At 45.8% G+C, this 21,974-nt stretch overlaps 1 protein-coding gene across 29 annotated transcripts in view; it reads left to right on the top strand.

Moving 5' to 3' along the window:
* Window positions 1-21,974, top strand: part of zmiz1a (zinc finger, MIZ-type containing 1a) — a 393,531-nt gene that overhangs the window by 335,030 nt on the left and 36,527 nt on the right. For 17 of the 29 annotated variants that reach the window (XM_078199394.1, XM_078199402.1, XM_078199398.1 and 14 more), the window contains 3 exons: window positions 15,930-16,083; window positions 19,887-20,001; window positions 20,940-21,163. In XM_078199394.1, the coding sequence (XP_078055520.1) occupies window positions 15,930-16,083; window positions 19,887-20,001; window positions 20,940-21,163 (493 nt within the window). The remainder of the gene's footprint in view (window positions 1-15,929; window positions 16,084-19,886; window positions 20,002-20,939; window positions 21,164-21,974) is intronic. The other 12 variants (XM_078199408.1, XM_078199396.1, XM_078199405.1 and 9 more) reach the window with 1 other exon arrangement.

Raw genomic sequence — 21,974 nt, 5'->3', positions numbered from 1 at the left:
ATGAATGAACTTTGCCCTCTGTTCACTTTTTAATGTTTAGCAGTGGTTTAGAAAGTTCTGTTTGTTTCCTTATTTAGTCTTTGGCCTCCATTAGGGAACATTCCTCTGCAGCAGAGTAAACAGGAACTGCGTAGATCACTTGGAAATGGCAGTCCTCTCTGCCTAATCCCAAAGTTAATGTAAAAAGTTCAAACTCCTTGCTCTCAACACTTGGAAAAATCGGAGCTAAATAACACGATGAGCTTTAGTGTAAATGTTTGTTTGCAGTAACTGTTAGGCAGCACGGTGGCACAGTGGTTAGCATTGCTGCCTCACGGCGCCAGGGATCTGGGTTCGATTCCCAGCTTGGGTCACTGTCTGTGTGGAGTTTGCAGGTTCTCCCCATGTCTGTGTGGGTTTCCTCCGGGTGCTCCGGTTTCTTCCCACAGTCCAAAGATTTGCAGGTTAGGTGAATTGGCCATGCTAAATTCTCCCTCGGTGTACCCGAACAGGCGCAGGAACAACGAGGGGATTTTCACAACTTCATTGCAGTGTTAATGTAAGCCTACTTGTAACACTAATAAATAAACTTTAAAACAGTATTAACTAAGTTGAGGGTATGGTTTCAATGAGAATTACTGATGAGGCAATAGGATAGAACCTCAGGGGAAGACGGTGGTAATGCCATTGAACCCGTAATCCTGAGGCCCAGGCAAAACTAGGATGACTGGTTCAAAAATCACTATGGCTGCTGGTGGAATTTAATTTCAATTAAATCCGGAAATGAAAGCTAGTCTCAGCCAGGGTGCTACAGGATTAGGGAATGTGATGGCCTAGTGGTATTAAGAGTGTGAGCTAACATGGGGAGCAGGTGGGGAAACTGGCTGATCAGTTTAGTAGGAAAGTTAGTTTTGAGGGAGCAGAGGATGGATCTCATGGACAAGGTGAGCTGGAGAGGGGATGGCAGAAACGAGAGATAGATACGAGTGACAGTAATTGGCGGCAGGATTTTATGACTGTAGGAAGCTTGGTGATTGAGCTTTACTGCTGTCCTGACCTGGCACACAAACAAGTGGATGGTTAAGTCGAGGCCATTTTTCCGGAGCAGGGATGTTGCCCCCGCGGCTACCTTGGCTGCAGTTAGACTGGGAACTGAACCTGGGACTTTCTGATCCGTAAGGGTCTGCAGTATGTTTGGTGTTGCTTAATTTACATTTTAATGGCCATTTGCCAACAGTGCGGTGAGGCCCTAAACAAGGGATAAATATAGTGAATCTATCTTTAATATTACACTTCATGTACGCATTTCCTGTCGGTCACACTTCAGGTGTCACGCGCTGTTAAATGCAAATTTCTGCTGTCACGTTTGAAGACACATCTTTAAAAATTAAGGCCATCACTTAGGATCTCTCCAGATTATTAGAGCAAGGGACCATTTCGAAACCATGTCAAGGATCCAATTTCCAGCTTAAGCTGCAATAAAACGTTCACTGAAACTGCCTAATAATTAGTATCGTCAGATTTTGTTATCTATAAAGGCATGCTCAATAATATACCTTTGTTTCAATTGAACTAATGTTCCTGCCCATGTCGAGTGACCCATTCTTCTGACCTGTTCAGCAGCATCTCGGGAGGGGAGTGCGTTTTCTGTCTGGCATCTGTCACACTCCAGACACCAGATTTCAAAGTGCCAGCAGAGTTGAAAGTTGGGCAGTTATTCCATGCTGTTTTCTTTGAGATTGGGAGCCAGAGAATTTGCAAGCACCTGCCAACCAAAAGCATTAACTTATTGTCCTCAGGGTGTGCCATACTTGCAGCACAGAGACTTTGGGACACTGAAGAGAAAAGCCGGATTGTAACCAGCACTATGGTAGTTGAATTGTGCCCCAACCATTACAGGGCACAGCACTTCATTTGTTATAAAGCCATGTAGCTTCTGACTGGTGAGCAATGTCACGAGATATCTGCAAATGCATTTAAGAAGCTCAGTGCTGGGTTTGTTTGTGAAACTCCTAATTTGGCAACAAAGCTGATGCCTTTTTAATTAGACCATTGTGAGAAGGAGGGAGGAAAGTCACTTGCATAGCTGATCTCACTTTTAAAACATCCTTTCAGCGTTCTTTTTCGATTGTGCTGCTTTGTCAGCCATCTTGGGGATTATCCAGTCACCATCCACCAAAGTGTGATTCAGCTAAAGTGTTCTAACTTCTCAGACTCCAAAGTTAATGATGTACAAATGGCCAGTAGCTAAATATCACCGCTCTGCTAAAGTTGACCTGGCAATTGAGGCAAACAGACAATTTATCAGTGTTGTACTCTGAGGCTAAGAGACTGAACATTGTCCAGTCCTCATAAACTTTAGGCTAATTTGCCATGGCATTTGATGCTTGGATCCTGGCCTCTGCCCCTGGAAATGTACGGTGTGCTCATTTGTCCAAAAGCAATTGGAGCCCATTTCCGGACACTTCTGATGTTCTTTGTGAGGTTGGCTGACATCTTAAACTCAAATGAGTTGAGAACATTACAAGTAACGAGCATTTTTCCCAACACTTCTCCGAAAGAAAGATTACTGCAAGCAAAATCCATTTTTGACATTGTGCACACGACCCAACACTTCCTGTTATTCTGTTGTAGGATTTTATTTTGCTGGTCTTGTGTTTTCAGTTGGTACTCTTAAGTGACATTCCTCAGTGTCTCCAATCCTCTGGCAATGATTGGAATTTGAACCCGCAGCCCAAGTTTAGGTTCCCTCAGCCACCCACGTCCCCCCCTCGTCCCCCCCCACACCCAATTCCATCCTCATGGCCCTTTTAATTTGGAATTGGGCCAATCCAGCCGAATGTGCATTTTTTCTAATGTAACCCAGGCCGTGCTTTGTTTCCCAACCAGTGCTTTCAAGAACACTTGTACTCGATCAGAAGTCTTGGTTGATCTCCTGAGTGTCGAACCGTCCTCTGAGGAAGGTGAACTTTTGATATCGGCTGACAACAGAATTGAGTTCAGGTCTCCTAACCAGGAAATCCATCAGGGTATGGATTTTGCCCTTTTGGAAATCTTCCCTCGGAAACAGAACAGGGTTTAATCATTCATTCTAATCATTGAGTGTTTGCCATGACTCGTTGTTCTAAAAGCTGGCCTTGCATTTTCCTGCAGTTTTTTTTTTGGAAGAGAACAGGACCATGTTTTTATCCAGTTCGTGTCTTCGTACTTGTGTGAGGTGCTATTTCCTGTTGAAGGCACCTTGAACTACTAGATGCTGAATAATAATGTGGTTGTAAAAGACACTGAGGAGTAATGCCTCTCCCATTGCCGACATTGAAAGTAAATTGAAGTCGGGATATATTTTGAGCAGCAGTTTGTCTCGAACACAGCTGTTGCCAGGACAATAATGCTTTACATCCACAGTTTAGGAGAATTTACTTCACCTGCAAATTGGTGAGACCTTCTTGTTGTTGAGAAATAACTTGTGTTTATCTAGTTCCCTATCAATGTCCTTATACTGCTGTGAAATGCTTCAGGGTGTATTCTTTCCATTTAAGACACCTTAATAAATACGATTTGTTATTATCCCACAGCGCTTTACAACTAATGAACACCTTGAAGTCTTGTTACACAGGTAACAAAAGCAGAGTGATTGTATACCGTTCCCATTTACAGAGAAATGGAACAGATTGAGATGTGGCTTCCTTCTAGACAGTCAAATTAAGGATGATTTTTGAGTTGTTGTTCCATCACTCACCATGAGCAACTCAGATTTATTATGGGGCATCGTGTATCACAAGTTGTGTGACTTTCATGAACCTATTCTGATAGAATTTTTAAAACATTTCTTCATATGTTGTGGGCATCGCTGGCAAGGCCAGTCTTTGCTGCCCATTCCTAATTGCCCTCGAACTTTACTGTGGGCCTGGAGTCACATGTCAGCCAGACCAGGTATGGATGGCAGATTTCCTTCCCTAAACACCATCCGTGAGCCAGCAAAAACAATCATAAAACAATCTTGATAGTTGCCGTGGTCAGCATTACAGAGACGAGCTTTATATTCCAGATTTTATTAATTTCAATTTCAATTCCACCAGCTGCTGTGATGGGATTTGACCCCCTTGTCCCCAGAGCATCAGCCTGGGCCTCTGGATTACTAGTCCAGTGATATTACCACCATACCACCATCTCACCTGATCATCTTATGAGGGTTCAGATGGTTCTTGGTAAAGAAAAGGAAATCCATTATTGGGGCTGCTTATCTATAGAGACCGGAGGCAGTTTAAGAAACTGTTAGTTGATATTAACTGGGTTTGGTTCTTCTGGAATTCCATCTCTACCTGGCTCCTAATCCAGTCTTCATGTTGCTGCCGCCCATGTTTAATTGCTAGCACAAGTTCCCATACTCCAAATAGTAGTATCATCGATGCATATTTTCAGAGGTTTGCGGCCAGTTTTCACAATTTAAACTTGAGGAGTCAAAGAACTCCCCAACAGTATGCGTCAGCCAAGTGTCTATAGCTGCTTTGGCGGCTTGGAGTTGTGCCGGGGCCCAGCAGGCAGATTTTGCACAGGTGGTGATGATCCTAAAGTATTCCAAATGTGGCCTTACCAATGTCTTGTACAACTTCAATAAGATGTCCCAACTCCTGTATTCAATGTTCTGACCAATGAAACCAAGCATACTTCACCACCCTGTGACTCCACTTTCAACCTGTACCCCTGGATCTCATTGGTTCTCTAACTCTCCCCAATGCCCTACCATTAACTGAGTAAGTCCTGCCCTGGTTTGGGTATTTGGGTAGTGTAATATCTGCAACGTGTAGCAGAAAGAACGAAGCCACTGGGGATGTAGTTAGTAGAGTAGGCAGCTCCTGACAGGAGTGTTCCTGTGTCGGTATGTAAAGCTAAGCCTAATCATAGAGCTCGTGACTCGGGTGTGGCTTGTACCTGCTGCGGTTTCTATAAATTGGTTCATTGTCTGGGCAAGACTGGCTCTTGCAAAGTGTCAGTTCACAGAATGGTTTTGGAGCCTCAAGGTCTTGGTGCAAGATGAGTCCTTTTGATGTCTGGCTCTCTCACACCTTTCAAAAGATGTGGCTAAGATCAGAACTCTGCACAAGGGGTATCTCTGATAGGCGCAGAGCAACGATCTCGGAACAGCATCTATATCAACAATAACGGTGAGGGGACTGCCAGTTGATGGGTTGTGATCTGTAGGGAATGGCTTATTGCTACTGTGGTTTCAATGGAAAGACATGATGAGGTCCATGGATCGGCATGGATCATTTCTCAGCTGCATTGGTTTTGCAGTCTTCAATTTATGCGTACACATAGATAGCATATACAATCCCATGATTTAAGAGCAAGGGAGTGATTTAAAGCCTGCCATTTAGATTGCCATTTACCTCAGTGGGACTCTTAATACTCTACTGGTCAGGAGGAGCTGTAAAATCCTGGCCCCAGTGTCCTGGGAAGCATTCACCAAGCATTAATCAACACAAAAACACATCATCTGGGCATTGACACTTTGCTGTTGGTGAATGCTTGCTCTGTGCATAAAGGTTACCACATCACAACAGTGACCACACTTCAAAAGTAAGTGCTCCATTGGTTGTAAATGGGGATACTCTGAGATGCTAAAAGGCGCTATAACGATGCAGCTCTGTTGTTCTCCCTATTCAGTAAGAAGTTTCACAACACCAGGTTAAAGTCCAACTGGTTTATTTGGCAGCACTAGCTTTCGGAGCCCCAAGCCCCTTCTTCAGGTGAGTGAGGACTCGTGTTCACAAACAGGGCATATAAAGACACAAATTCAATTTACAAGATAATGGGTGGAATGTGAGTCTTTACAGGTAATCAAGTCTTAAAGGTACAGACAATGTGAGTGGAGAGAGGGTTAAGCACAGGTTAAAGAGATGTGTATTGTCTCCAGCCAGGACAGTTAGTGAGATTTTGCAAGCCCAGGCAAGTCATGGGGGTTACAGATAGTGTGACATGAACCCAAGATCCCGGTTGAGGCCGTCCTCCTCTGTGTGGAACTTGGCTATCAGTCTCTGCTCAGCGATTCTGCATTGTCGTGTGTCGTGAAGGCTGCCTTGGAGAACACTTACCCGAAGATCAGAGGCTGAATGTCCATGACTGCTGAAATGTTCCCCGATTGGAAGGGAACACTCCTGCCTGGTGATTGCTGAACGGTGTTCATTCATTCGTTGTCGTAGCGTCTGCATGGTCTCCCCAATGTACCATGCCTCGGGACATCCTTTCTTGCAGCGTATCAGGTAGACAACGTTGGCCAAGTTGCAAGAGTATGTACCGTGTACCTGGTGGATGGTGTTCTCATGTGAGATGATGGTCGGTCGGTGCGGTTTTTCACGTGAGATGATGGCTCCACTTCTCCAGCTTCCACCCTAAACACGTTAAAGAAGCCATCCCCTACGGACAAGCCCTCCGTATACACAGGATCTGCTCGGATGAGGAGGATCGCAACAGACACCTCCAGACGCTGAAAAGACGCCTTCATAAGAACAGGATATGGCATTCGACTCATCGATCGACAGTTCCGACGTGTCACAGTGAAAAACCGCACCGACCGACCATCATCTCACGTGAGAACACCATCCACCAGGTACACGGTACATACTCTTGCAACTCGGCCAACGTTGTCTACCTGATACGCTGCAGGAAAGGATGTCCCGAGGCATGGTACGTTGGTGTGACCATGCAGACGCTACGACAACGAATGAATGAACACCGTTCAACAATCACCAGGCAGGAGTGTTCCCTTCCAATCGGGGAACACTTCTGCAGTCATGGGCATTCAGCCTCTGATCTTCGGGTAAGTGTTCTCCAAGGCGGCCTTCACGACACACGACAACGCAGAATCGCTGAGCAGAGACTGATAGCCAAGTTTCACACACGTGAGGAAAGCCTCAACCGCAATCTTGGATTCATGTCACACTATCTGTAGCCCCCATGACTTGCCTGGGCTTGCAAAATCTCACTAACTGTCCTGGCTGGAGACAATACACATCTCTTTAACCTGTGCTTAACCCTCTCTCCACTCACATTGTCTGTACCTTTAAGACTTGATTACCTGTAAAGACTCGCATTCCACCCATTATCTTGTAAATTGAGTTTGTGTCTTTATATGCCCTGTTTGTGAACACGAGTCCTCACTCACCTGAAGAAGGGGCTTGGGGCTCCAAAAGCTAGTGCTGCCAAATAAACCTGTTGGACTTTAACCTGGTGTTGTGAGACTTCTTATTGTGCTTACCTCAGTCCAATGCCGACATCTCCACATCATGTTCGCCATCTCTGGTTCACTGTCCTGTTTTTTGGGGATTTTGTGTCATGATTAAGCAGCAATGAGGAGACAGGACTTCCATTCAAAATGCTGGAAAATCGCAGCAGGTCTCAAAGCATCTGTGGAGAGAGAATAGAGCCAACATTTTGAGTCTGGATGACCCCCTGAATAGAGCCAATGTTTTGAGTCTGGAAGACCCTTCGAAGGGCCATCCAGACTCGAAGCGTTGGCTCTATTCTCTCCTCACAGATGCTGTCAGACCTGCTGAGATTTTCCAGCATTTTCTGTTTTTATTTCAGATTCCAGCATCCACAGTATTTTGCTTTTATTCAATTCCAAATGGTTGCGTGAATGTGGTAGACACCTTTGACGATCATATGAAGAATCGGTTGAGTTGTTTTAAAAAGGAGACAGACGTTCTATGGAATGTGGGTGTCAAAAAGATGGAGGAAAGGAGAATTGGAATTCATGAAAATCAAGTGCTGTCATGACTACAGGATAAAAAGACTCAAAGCTCAAGTGGTTCACTTATGCTGGCTTCACCATCCAGGATAACTAAGTACCAGGGTCTACATCCCCAGAAGCAAGTTTTCATTTGGGATTTATGCTTGAATCTTTGCTACGTCTTACCTCATTACATTTCACAATTAGCGCCGGAATTTAATATCAAGCTTAATTTCTTTTTACTGAGGAACTGTAAAGGGGCCTGAAGCATCAGACACGAAGCAGTACTTGGAACTGCTTGTTACTTTATCCGAAAAAAAGTATTTTCTCTTGGTTCTGACACGATTCTGGGGATGTTCCAGAAGGCAGCACAATATACAGAGCTGTTTGTTGACGCGCAGATGTAGCACAGACACTGACATATCTTGAAGTTGTCCGGAAGAGCTCCCACTTGCCACCTCATCCCAGAACGATAATGCTGTCTGCTCTGCTTGAGAGTAAATATTTAGTGGCGATGTCTGGAGAGTGTTTCAACATTTCAATAGCAGCAGCATCTAGTGAGTGCTGTAGGGTGAAACATTTCCAGAATTTGCCCTGTCGTCCTGTATGAAACAGATCCATTCTCAAAGGTTGATGTTACTCATGTTGATTTGGTTCACTTCTTGCACTATTGGAAGGTTGCACTAGTTACTTCCACTTTGTCTTATCCGACAGTGATTTTACTCCAAGCTACAGTGGTATTGCCCCAGGCAGGGCAGAGTGTGAGTTTGTTTCTATGATACCCAACGCCATGCCTTAAAATGGTGAAGAGCAGTGATGCGGTTGGGGTACCAAGCGGAAAGCAGAAGTTTCTCTGTACAATTTCACACTTGGTGTCTACTCACTGAGACATAATCCCTAATCCCTATTTCCTGTCCCTTTTCTGTTTCCCTTTCTCCCCAGGTACAAAAGAACAGGTGTAGGCCCTTCAGAAACCTTGAGACTTTTAATTGGATCACGGCTGATCTGAACTTTGACACCTATTCTCCTACCTTAGCTCCACATCTCTGGATACCCTTACTGGACAAAAGAAAATCTACAGATCTCCATCTTTCGAGCTTCAACTAATCCCCAGCATAAAGTTTAGTTTAAAGTTTATTTATTAGTGTCACAAGTAGGCTTACATTAACACTGCAATGAAGTTACTGTGAGAATCCCTGAGTCGCCACACTCTGACGCCTGTTCGGGTACACTGAGGGAGAATTTAGCACGGCCAATCCACCTAACCAACATGCCTTTCAGACCGTGGGGGGAAACCGGAGCACCCGGAGGGAAACCCACGCAAACACAGGGAGAACGTGCAAACTCCACACAGACACAGGGAGAACGTGCAAACTCCACACAGACAGTGACCCAAACCGGGAATCGAACCCGGGTCCCTGGTGCTGTGAGGCAGCAGTGCTAACCACCGTGCCACACTGTGCATTTGCTGAATGGGTTAGATGAAGATGGTTGTGATGAGGCCCCTGTGAAGCAGAGGCTAGCTTGGCTGAATGAACATAGGACTTAGAACAGGCATAGGCCATTCAGCCCATTCATTGTGCCACGGTTCTGTAATTTGAACCTGACACCATTCAAAGGTTTCAAGCCAGACCATTTCAGAGGGCATTGATGTGAGTCACATGAAGGCCAGTCCAGGTAAGGACAATAGATCTCCTGCCCTAAAGGATATTAGTGAACGAAATGGGCTTTTAGAACAATGATGGTTGTCACGGTCACCATTTCTGACACTAGCTTCATATTCCAGATTTATTAATTTAATTCAAATTCCACTAATTGCCATGGTGGGATTTGAACCCACATCCCAGAGAATTCGCTTAAATCTCTGGATTACTAGTCCAGCAACATTGCCAATACGCCACCAGCTCCATCTCCCCTGAAGACATTATTTATGAATTCATTTTGAACCCACTTACAAACTAGTGACTCTAGTTCTGAATTCCCTATCTAGAAATGGGTTTAAGATTTTGCAGCAAGTGAAGAGAGAGTGAGAAGCAGAAAGAATAGACGTGTGAGAAAGATGGAAATTGGATTTTTAATTTTTCCTCCATTCTTAAAGTTACAAAGCCAAAAGCGTGGAGCAGACCAGGCAAGGCATTATCCCGCTCCTTGCCTGCTCCAAAAAAAAATCAAATTGAATCCAATTCATGGTTCCCACAAAAGAGACAATCAAGATCCAAGTTGACAAGAGAAGCCATCGCACCTGATCTTGGGCTTGATCTGACGCTTGAACACTTGGTTATAGTGATCTTGTTATTCCTGCCCTGATTGCACCGGCTTGTATGTCTGGTTAGGCTAGTATCAGGTACAACAAGTAATAAGGCAAGCTAAAGAATGTCAACAGTTATTGTGAGGGGAATTGATTACAAAAATATGCCTAAGCTGTACAGGGCATTGGGGAGACCCCATCTGGAGTATTGCGTACAGTATTGGTCTCCTTATTTAGAATCATAGAATCTCTACAGTGCAGAAGGAGGCCATTCGGCCCATCGAGCCTGTACCAACAACGGTCCCACCCAGGCCCTATAACCCCATATATTTACCCCTGCTAATCCCCCTGACACTAACGTGCAATTCCACAAGTATATCCTCCACTTCTCACCCAATGAGGTAATATTTGTGCCTGAACCTTGGCACTTAGTGTCTAACAATAACAGCCTTCAGTACAACCCGTAGCACGGCACATAGTGTGACTTACAGTGCTGTCCACAGTGCGACCAAAGCGTGACCCTTGGTGCAACCCACAACACTACCCACAGTGTGACCCATTACAACGCCCATATACCATATTAAAACCCATTTTACTATCCCTACTTTCAATCAGACCAAATTGCCTTCAATTATAGGATGATTATTGAACCTCTACTGATTTGTTTATCATGACAGCTCCATCTTTCTAATCCCTATTTCCTGGCCCTTTTCTGTTTCCCTTTCTCCCCAAGTACAAAATAACAGGTGTAGGCCCTTCAGAAACCTTAAGACTTTTAATTAGATCATGGCTGATCTGAACTTTGACACCTATTCTCCTACCTTAGCTCCACATCTCTGGATACCCTTACTGGACAAAAGCAAATGTACAGATCTTCATCTTTCGTGATGTGCACCTAACCTGCACATCTTTGGAGTGTGGGAGGAAACTGGAGCACCCGGAGGAAACTCACACAGACACGGGGAGAACTTGCATACTCTGCACAGACAGTGACCCGAGCTGGGAATTGAACCCGGGTCCCTGGCGCTGTGAGGCAGCCGTGCTAACCACCGCGGCCACCCTTAAGGAAATATGTAACTGCATTAGAAGCAGTTCAGAGAAAGTTTACTAGACTAATACCCGGAATGGGCAGGTTGTCTTATGCGGAAAGTTGGGAGAGGTTAGGTTAGGTTTGTATCCACTAGAGTTTAATGGAGTGAGAAGTGACTTAATCAAAACCTTTGTAGATCTTGAGGGGTGTTGTCAGGGCGGATGTGGAGAAGATGTTTCCTCCAATCTAAAACTAGGTGTTAAATTAAGGGGTCATTCATTTAAGACAGAGATGAGAACTTTTTTCTCCGAGGGGTGTGAGTCTCTGGAACTCTCTTCCTCAAAGGGCAGTGGAAGCAGAGTCTTTGAATATTTTTAAGGCAGAGCTCGATAGATTCTTAATTAACAAGGGGGTGAAAGGTTATCTGGGGGTAAGCAGGAATGTGGAGTTGAGATTATAATCACATCAGCCATGAGCTTGTTGAATGGGGGCAGCAGGCTCGAGAGGGGCCAAGTGGCCTACTCCTGCTCCTAATTTTGTAGGTTTGTGTGGTTAAATTCCCAGTTTATTGAGTACCGGGGATTCAGTGGATGATTCATTGCTTATCACAAGAGCTAAGCGCAACAAATATAATTTGAAAATACATGTATGAATAAACGGCGTGTGTTTTTGTGACACAGACTGAGGTTTAGCCTTTTAAGTAGCAAGTGAGCCATTTTGTTTCAACAGTCTGCCTGTTTAGCAGGGAGCCAGTTTGCACACACACTCTGTTTCTCGGTGAATGTCAATTCGTTCTGCTGCTGGCAGCCCATGACGGGGAGAAAATTACAAGTGAAGATGAATAATTTATTGCCGTTTCAGCTTAAGAGCACAATGCGTGTGTGAGCTAGTTTTACAGATGGTTGCGGGGGGGGGGGGGCGGGGTAGTTGGAGGCAGTGTGTGGGATGGGGGTGGGGTGGGGGGGGGGGTACAGTTAAATCGGCCTCTCGGGGAATGTTTAATTTCGTGACTCTGATTCTAATTCCATGTTCGACGACGGCCAGTTCCAGCCCAGTGCAGATATTGCGCGGGATCTACAGAATCTGAAAACGAGAGGTTTTCTTTTTTTTAAAAAAAAAACAAAAGGAGAGAAATGCCCGGGGTGGGTGGGTATGCAGTGCTTTGCCCTGTCGCCTGCAACGTCAAGCAGACACATCGTTTGTGTGTGTGCGCACACACAGATTGCTGGTGCTCATTTCTCTCGCTCTCTCTCAAAATGGCCGGTTTATACCGTACAGAGAGCAGTCTAGGGGCCGCTAGAGCTGTGGAGGCTGCAGTGTGTGTGTATGTTTTGACATGGCTGCTGCCCCCGTTGTCTCAATGTGTACTTTGTTCCTCTCGGTAGCACTGTCAGCACTGCGCTTGATGCAAAGCGGCTGTGCTCGACAGCAATGACATCTGCAGTGCAGTGATAGTATCAGGTGGGGAGGGGGGGGGGGTAAGAAAAAAAAGACAAGGGCTGCTTGTCGTCGACACGTTCGTAGAAGTGATCCATCTGATGTGATCAAATGCTTATTGGTAACCCCCCCAGTTGGTGAGGCTCGGATGGTTTAAAGGTTTGCTGGGACTGCCACCTTCTGGCTATCCACAGTACTGGCACCACTTGACTCCCCAGTTGGAAGACACAATGGAAGAAGATTCAACGCAACTTCAAAATTAAATATCAACCATGAGGGCCATCTAAACAGGTTGGAAAAATGTTTCAAAACTGTAGCCCTGGATTTACTACAAAGAACTAACGAAGGCAACATCTCGAATAGGAAACCTGGTTTTTTTTTTCTTTCAAGAATTTCATCTCTTTAGCACTTCGATGAAACCCCCTTCCAATGATGTCCCCGACACCTCCATTTTCTGTCCAAGGGCAGTACAGCCATGCTGGGGAGCTACTGCTCAGTACCGGAGAGTTCAACAGTCATGCAGCGCCTTACTAAAGTACATTGAGCTGAGTGCAAGAATCATATACAATGTATAGCACTGAAACAGGCCATTTGGCCCGACTGGCCCATGCTAATGCTTATATACCACAAGAGCCGTTTTACTCATCGAAACCCACCAAGTAACCTCCCAGTTGTTTCTCCCCCTTGTTTGTCTACCTTCCCATTAAATATATCTATGCTCTTTGCCTTAGCTACTCCTGGAGATAGTGAGTGCTACATTCTAACCACTCTCTGTAAAGAGATTTCTCCTGAATTACATATTGGATTTATTAGTGGCTATCTTAGGTTGATGATCCCTAAATTTGGTATCTGCCCGCCTTCTCTCTCCCCCCCCCCCCCCCCCCCCCACCCACACACACACACACACACACCTTGTTTGCGTTTCTGCTATCAGAAACCTTCTTACTTTTAAAGACCTCTATCTATCAAGTCACCCCTTTGCCTTCACTTCTCCAGAGAAACAATGCTGTTCAAGTCTTTCCTGACGGTTAGAACCTCTCAGTCCCGATGTCATCCTTTGTCGCAGCTTCTTTGTGAACCTGGATGTTTTGGGGTGGGCAAGAAATAGTCTTGCCAGGCTGACCTGGTAGGGGCTGATCCCACCTCTCTCACCTGACAGATCCACGGCTGTGCTTTCCGGCAGCAGGCATCGCTGGATTGTGGGCAGGAATCCCTGGTGGAAATCCAGTCTCTCCCTGGCGCGAGGGCTCGTGAGGCCACCCACCTATGCCAACTGAACTGGCACTGCCTTCACTCGGCGCTTGAGGTGCCCAGTGAAGCTGGAGATGTGACAAAGCGACAGATGTACAAAAGCCCTTCTCTCACTAAACCGAAAGCAGCACTGGCCATTCCACTGCGCAATCTGAAGTGCCACCTCTCCGCCCCCATATGTCATGTCTTCTGTTTCCCATAAGTTCGAAAGAATCAGACATTAGACTGAAAACATTAAGGCTTTGCTGAGTGTATATCTTGCATTTCTCCGTGTAGTTGGCAAACTGTCATCGCATGACTGCTGTGCAATAGGACAATGGGGCACTTCACATTTACATTCTCATAGCAGCTAGTTACTTCTTAATGAATAATATAACACCATATTCATTTGTAACGCTGCCAGGGACTGGGTTTGACATGCGGCTTGGGTCACTGTCCGTGCGGAGTCTGCACGTTCTCCCCGTGTCTGCGTGGGTTTCCTCCGGGTGCTCCAGTTTCCTCCCACAGTCTGAAAGACGTGCTGGTTAGATGCATTGGCCGTGCTAAGTTCTCCCGCAGTGTAGCCGAACAGGCGCCGGAGTGCGGACTAGGGGATTTTCACAGTAACTTCATTGCAGTGTTAATGTAAGCCTTAATAAATAAACTTAAATTTATTCGAGGATAGCTGTAACAAAGACAATGCTGAGGTTGCCCAACACTAAGGACATCCCTGCAAACTCCAGTGAGACAAATCTACGTGAGGAAGGGTCCCAAGCAGGTGATTCTGTAGCTGAGCTCCCTCTGAAGACATTAGCACTTTAGTTAAATGCTCTGCGTCTCTGATCCTTCTTATTAGGCACTTGTGTTGAATGAGTTGGAATAAATAAAAAGCCAGAAAAGTACAGAGCAAAGCCACTCAAGCCATCAATAAATCCTTCAGCTTTATGTCAGAAATTTTGAACAGGCTTAGCAGGATTATTGGAAGTGTGCCCCAGATGGGTGTAAATTACCACCATTGTTCCACAGACATAAAAATAACAATTACATGTAAAATGACAGTTTGATGCGGGTAGGTTAGCTGCACAGGGATGGTAGATATTGTGTGCTGTTTGGTTGTTGATTCAGGAGCAAACAGTCCCAATGAAGAAGCCTCCATTTTGTCTGTTTCACAAATGATGACCTTTGATTTAGGCAGGAGAGTCTCTAATTAGTGTGTGTGAGACTCTGTCTATGTGTGCATGTGGTATGCGTGGGTGGCATGATGGCACAGTGGGTTAGCACTGCTGCCTCACAGCACCAGGGACCTGGGTTCAATTCCAGCCTCGGGTGACTGTCTGTGGAGTTTGCACATTCTCCCCGTGTCTCCAGCAGTCCCCGTGGCCAGGGGACTGCTGGGACTCCACTGTAGGCGGCACGGTAGCACAGTGGTTAGCACTGCTGCTTCACAGCTCCAGGGTCCCGGGTTCGATTCCCGGCTCGGGTCACTGTCTGTGTGGAGTTTGCACATCCTCCTCGTGTCTGCATGGGTTTCCTCCGGGTGCTCTGGTTTCCTCCCACCGTCCAAAGATGTGCGGGTTAGGTTGATTGGCCAGGTTAAAAATTGCCCCTTAGTGTTCTGAGATGCGTAGGTTAGCAGGATTAGCGGGTAAATATGTGGGGGTAGGGCCTGGGTGGGATTGTGGTCGGTGCAGACTCGATGGGCCGAATGGCCTCCTTCTGCACTGTAGGGTTTCTATGATTCTATGATTCTGTGTGGGTTTCCTCCGGGTGCTCCGGTTTCCTCCCACAGATGCGCAGCTTAGGTGGATTGGCCATGCTAAATTGCCCTTTAGCGTCCCAAGATCTGTAGGTTGGGGGATAAGGGGGGGGTAAATATGTGGGATTACAGGGATAGGGTTGGGGAAAAGGGCCTGGATAGGATACTCTGCCAAAGAGTCATGGAGACTCAATGGGCTGAATGGCCTCTTTCTGCACTGTAAGGATTCTATGATAGGTGTGTGTGATTCTGCGTGTGTGTGTGTGTGAATGTGCATCTGTGTGTGTTTGGTTGACTCTGGACCTGTGCATGGTTGTGTGTTTTAGTGTGTGACTGTGTCACTGTGACTGCACGTATGTGTGATTGATTGAGCAGTAGCTGTCCCCTGACAACCATCAAATATAATCCCAGCCGATCTTCACAATTAAAGACCTTAATGTGTACTTTTCAAACTTGTCATCACCAGTTCTTTTTGGAAGGGTAAGGTTCTTATGATGGTTCTTTTCTCTCTGCACAGCTCTCCTGTCATCGTGGTGCGAGGATTTAGGGCGACTCCTGTTACTCCGTCACCAGAAGAGCCGTCAGAACGACACCCCTGGTAAACTGCCCATGCAGCCACCGATGAACCCTATGAACTCCATGAAACCAACACTCCCTCCTGGACCCCACAGGTCAGTCACAATAGCTCAGATTTTCTACAGTCACCCTTCCACCTGTCCGCAGAACTGATCTGTAGCTTAAAACTGAGGGCCATTGCATTAATCGCGAATAAAACTAGTATAAAGTTCCATACAGAGACATGCAGCAATGAGCTGCTCTTTGATAATTTCCCACAACAGTGCTTTAAGGGGTAATACATTGTATTCACGAGGATTGCATCGACTGTTGGTGATCTGATCCCAGAGACTATTGGTGATCTGCTGATCTCTGGGGCTGTTTGTGACCTGCTGATCTCTGGGGCTGTTTGTGATCTGCTGATCCCTGGGACCACTGAAGATCTGCTGGTCCCTGGGACTGTTGGTGATCTGTTGATCTCTAGGACCATTGGTGATTTCCATATCTCTGGGACCACTGGAGATCTGCTGATCTCTGGGACTGTTGGTGACCTTCCGATTGCTGTGGTCAAACTTGGATCTCAGCAGTGCTAACGTGCTCCATTGGCAGCTCCCAAAGTCAGAGTGAGTCGAACAGGGTTAGAAGGAAGAATGATATCTGTGCTTTGGGGATGTGGCCAGGCAGGCACTGTTTGCTGATGAAAATGGAGGCAGTGCGGAGTGTGACAGCTAAGTTGATGATATGTTGGGCACAGGGACTGTCAGTTTGCACTACTCTGAATGTATATTCATTAACATAAACATTGCTGAGACTAGCTTTTTGGGATGTTGATTTATAAAGCAACATTATTTGGTGAAGATTGTAAGATGGAATTGCCACTGTTAATTAGCTGGGTGAGTCTGCTAATTTTTTATTAATGAAACTGGCAAAGCTGATTGAGCCACCAACCTCTTGGTCTATGGAACTAATTCTGAATAATGCCTCCCATTATTACTGCTGAATAGTTTCAGAAGAACGCATCTAAGGGTTTATTAAGTCTTTCAGAATTGTCTTTATATTCAGCTGCCTGCCGCGCTGCATGAAATAACAGACTGGTTTCAGCCAACCTTTTGTTCTGGTCTCTTGTATCTCCGATAATCTGTGAAAGGCAGAGTCAAACAAAAAAAAACACCCCGTTCTGAGGAGGCTGCACCTGGTATGTTTGAACAGAGATAGGCGATTGCAACCAGGGACACAGTAATGGAGATGTTTCATTTAACCTTGATGCTTTTAGATTTAGGGAAGTGAAACTCAGACCATTGTCCTCGCCTACTCACTATCCAGTGACGTGTGTGTGGGTGATTAATGGAGTATTTTATTACCAAGGTAATTAAACACGTCCCTGAAATGTATAATCTTCTTGCCAGCAGGTTCAGCTTTATTGTCCTTTTGTAGGTTGGAGCTGGCTGCTAGCTTGATGTGTTGTGGTTTCTTATTAGTAATTAATCTGGGAGTCATCTTTGAGCGGTGGTGGGGAGAGTGGTTGCACAGTGCTTTACTGACGCTTGTGACACAGAAGAGGGTCCTGCCACTGCCACGGGCAACTTTCTGTTGACCTGAAGATCCCCAGTGGTCACAATTGGACGAGCCTTGATTGGTTTCATGTGTAGCAAGAGGGGCGAATGGGTCTTATTGTTGAATCAGGTGCATATTGTTCAATGGCGGGAGCCAATCAATTTTTCTGCTCATCTCTCCACATGAGCAATGCCTTTCATATGCATTGCTCATGTAAAGAATGGGATCTCGCTATCTTGCCTGCCTCTGGCTTGTTCAGGTTGCTGTTTTGCTCACTGTCTCTGAGATGTCAGGCTTGGTTCGGTGGTAACATTCACACTTTAAACTCAGAAGGTCGTAGGTTCAAGTTTCACTCTGTAGCGAGCGCATAATCTCGGCTGTCAGTTCAGTGGAGTACACCCTTGGCCCCTGTGTCCCCCCTACCTTTTGGTGGCTTTTCCCCTACCACACTTTCCTCTTTTCTCCCACCAACCCCCATTCCTCAAAAGCACCATTGTCCTGCTGCCTGTCTCATTTCAATGTCGCTCCCACAACTCTAGACGTCACTGATGAGCCCCCTGACACTTTCCTAGTCCCCTTCTTCCTTGCTGCAACCAATAACCTGTGTAGTTGGAAACTCACATCGGAAGTCACTGCTTCTCATTTACATCAACGACTTGAGTTCAGGAACCCAACGCAAAGCGTGCAGGTGGTACAAAGTTAGGGTGGGCACCAAGCAGGTTACAGAGAAATTACAGAGGGTATTGGATGAGATAAGCAGGTGAGAAGAACAGTGTAAATGATTTTATTGTGGGTCAACTTCCCAGGTGGTACATGTAGGAACAAAAATGAAGCAACAAGTTTAGTCCAAGGAATGGTGTTGAAATAACAACAGTAGAAGTCAAGAGAAAACTTGGAGGCTTAATAGGCGCATTACGTCCAATCAAGGCAGAGCATCAATGAACAAAACCAATAAAGGTTGAATTATAGTCAGCACAGTGGACAATGCTCTGATCAGGCCTCACTTTAAATGTGGTGCCTGTTTCTCATCACCAAGACACAGGGAGACAGACATTCAAGCATTCCCAGTATTATTGAATTTATTCAATGCCGTATTAGAGGATTTGAAAATTCTGCACTCTCTCGTTTCCTTCTCTACGAATGGTATGTTTTGTCTGTATAGCGTGCAAGAAACAATACTTTTCACTGTATGTTAATACATGTGACAATAATAAATCAAATCAAAAAATTTTTGATGCATAAGGGAGTCAAGGGTTGGGTGGCAGACAGAAAACTGGAGCTCAGATCACAACCGGATCAGCCATGATCTTATCAAATAGCAGGGCAGGTTAAAGGGGCCGAATGGCCGACACCTGTCGCTGAGTCCTATGTTCTTAAGCACCGGAGGCAGTGCAGAGAATGTAAATAGGTCTGATACCTCGTTTCACCAGTTTGACGAAGATCGACTGGAGAAATTTGAACTTTTTAGCCTGGAAAACAGGTATCCGACAGATCATGTTTCAGTGGAATCTTAAGGTGGTTAAGCCAGTGGAGATGAATCTAGAATATTAACTTGTGAAAGGAGAACAGATTCAAACAAAAGAAAAGGTGAATGTATGACTAATGCCATGAAATTATTCATCACACGAGGAAGAGTAATGAACATATGGAATGAATATCTTGGGAGAGAGTGGAGACCAAATCCCTGGAATTGATTGAAGAACCAATTGAATGGGAGCCTTAAGGGTCATTCTGGACACCAAAATAGGCCAAATTACCTTCCACTTCCAAAACTTGGGTGTCAACTCATGAACCATTTTAAAGGCCATGATGTGGAGTTGCCGGCGCTGGACTGGCAGTAAGAAGTCTCACAACACCAGGTTAAAGCCCAACACGTTTATTTGGTAGCACGAGCTTTCGGAATGCCGCTCCTTCATCAGGCGACCGTATTTAACCACAACAGATGAACCAATATTTCTTTCATTGCTGTTCTTCTGCTACTGGTTCACTTTAAACGCTCCCACTGCCTGAAATGCACCCCCGAGCATTCAACTTAGTGTGAAGATCTGCTAATATTGCTTCAGGGGGTCAGTCCAGCAAACTTCAAAGTGTTATAAGAATTTCAAAGGAAGCCAGCCATTTCCTGCTGTTTATTTTTTAACCCGGCTGTTCCAAGGATCCACCAATATGCGGAAACTGTCTGCAACAATGAATCTCCATTTTGCCTCAGGCTGTGCCACTTCAATTTGAGCTCAGCAGTTTATTCAAACTACTTAGCATATCTGTTCCGAATTCTGATCCTGTATGACTGTCGGGAATGTTTTCGGGATGAGTGAGCAAGTTACCCTGCAGTAATTCTTTCTCTCTCTTTCTCTCTCCTATGTAGCGATGGGTCATTCACCTATGACCCTGTCCCTTGGCAGCAAAATACGAGTCAGCCACCAGGGTCGTTGTCTGTAGTTACAACTGTGTGGGGAGTCACCAACACATCACAAAGCCAGGTAATGTCAGTTCTATAATGTGTCTCCGCTGTAAATTTACCATAAACTCAGGCAATCTTCACGGCAAATAATTAACTAAACTGGTTAAAAAGTCACTTATAACAATTGTTTGCAATGTGGTTGCATCAAGTTCTGGCAGCCCAGAACTCCAGAGCAGCTGAAAACCAACCTTCAAACTCCACCAATGGCTCAACTGGTATAGTAAGAAGTCTCACAACACCAGGTTAAAGTCCAACAGGTTTATTTGGTAGCAAATACCATAAGCTTTCGGAGCGCTGCTCCTTCGTCAGATGGAGTGGAAATGTGCACATCATCAACTGGTATAAGCAGAACGTGTAGAACAGGAAGGCTGGGGGCTTGACCTCCCTCTGGATTGAGTTCGCTCATCTCAGCCAGGTTAGCAGTGGAGACTCGGGATTCAGTTTCAGAGCTCACAAAGCTCCGGCTGCACTCCTGCGCTGGAACAAGTCTGTGGATGTTTGGCACGGACAGGCTGGGAGCAGCTGCGAGGTCCAATGGCTCATTGGTCAGTCCACACGTGTGTCCTGAAACATTTCAGTGCAGATCAAGAGGACATCATCCAGAGGCAAACCCGAAGCACTGTAGTAGTCACATGTAGGCCAGACCAGATGAGGATGGCAGATTTCCTTCCCTAAAGGACATCTCTAAACCGGTTGAGTTTTTTTTTTACATCAGTTGATGATAGCTGCCATGGTCAATTCAAGCTTTATTGATTGAATTTAAATTCCAATGGTTGCCGTAGTGGGATTTGAATCCATATCCCCAGAGCATTCGCCTGGCCCTCTGGATTACTGGTCCAATGCAATTACCACTATGCCACCGTTCTTCATCTATGTCACCACTCTTGCACAGAATTGAATGCTTTACTGTCTCACTTTCCAGTGCCTTTTAATACAGTTACTTTCTCATCCTGTAAGCAGGTGCTGGGAAATCCAATGGCAAATGCCAGCAACCCCATGACTCCCGGGGGCAACCCAATGGGCTCCGGGATGTCAGCAAACAATCCTGGAATCAACTCGCCTCAGTTTGCCAGTCAGCAGCAGCAGTTCTCAGCGGGCAAGGGTGGTTCCAACCAAGCATACATGCAGCAGGGCATGTACGGGCGACCAAACTACCCCGGAAGTGGCAACTTTGGGAGCAGGTAAAGCCCACACTGTTGGGTGTCTCAGCAGGATTCTGGGGGGGGAGCGCACACACACGACCAAGCCGGCAGAAACAAATGGTCACTATTCCGGACTTGAACAATGGGAGCATGTAGAGATGGCTGAAAATAATTCAGTCAGTGACACTGAGGGGATTTGTAGTTATGTTTCTGAACATTCCAGCTTGTACAATTTTACATGACCCTCCCTCACTTTTTTGGGAGGCTAATCTGTTTTTATTTGGGGATGTTGGTTGAAAATACCCCAGGTCAGGCTCAATGACTTATCCACTTTATTGTACAGCTAACTGGGTGAGCTTCTAATAACAAGTGGCTGTTTCCCAGAGCACCTGACATTGACCTGATTGGCATTGTGTGCCAGGTGCATCCCTGGTCCAACCTGCCCCTTCTCTTACCTTCACTTGAAACACTCCAAAACCTTCACTCCTTGCTTCCACTGAGCTGTGCATGTTCAGGACCCGACTTAGTTCTTTAAACGCAACCTTCTCTGCCCTCCCTCCCTCCGTTGGGCAATGTGCCATTCTGTGGCTGAGGAAGCAACTCCTTCACTGCGAGGCACTGAAAAGTGCACAGTCCAGTCTGATTCCTCACCCTCCTTCCAAGAATGTGCAGATCTACACTCACCACCTCCTCACATATGGGGGAATTTCAAGCATTAACCTCTGCCCTTTCACTTTGTGCATGGCATGGTGCACCCCCCAACATTATTACTGTCTAACAATGCTCGTACAGTTTAGTGTTGTGGCGAGGCGGCACAGTGGTTAGCACTGCTGCCTCACATCCAGGGACC

This window comes from Mustelus asterias, chromosome 28 (assembly GCF_964213995.1).
Source record: "Mustelus asterias chromosome 28, sMusAst1.hap1.1, whole genome shotgun sequence".
NCBI lineage: Eukaryota > Metazoa > Chordata > Chondrichthyes > Carcharhiniformes > Triakidae > Mustelus > Mustelus asterias.
This window is presented reverse-complemented; position numbering and strand designations above follow the sequence as displayed.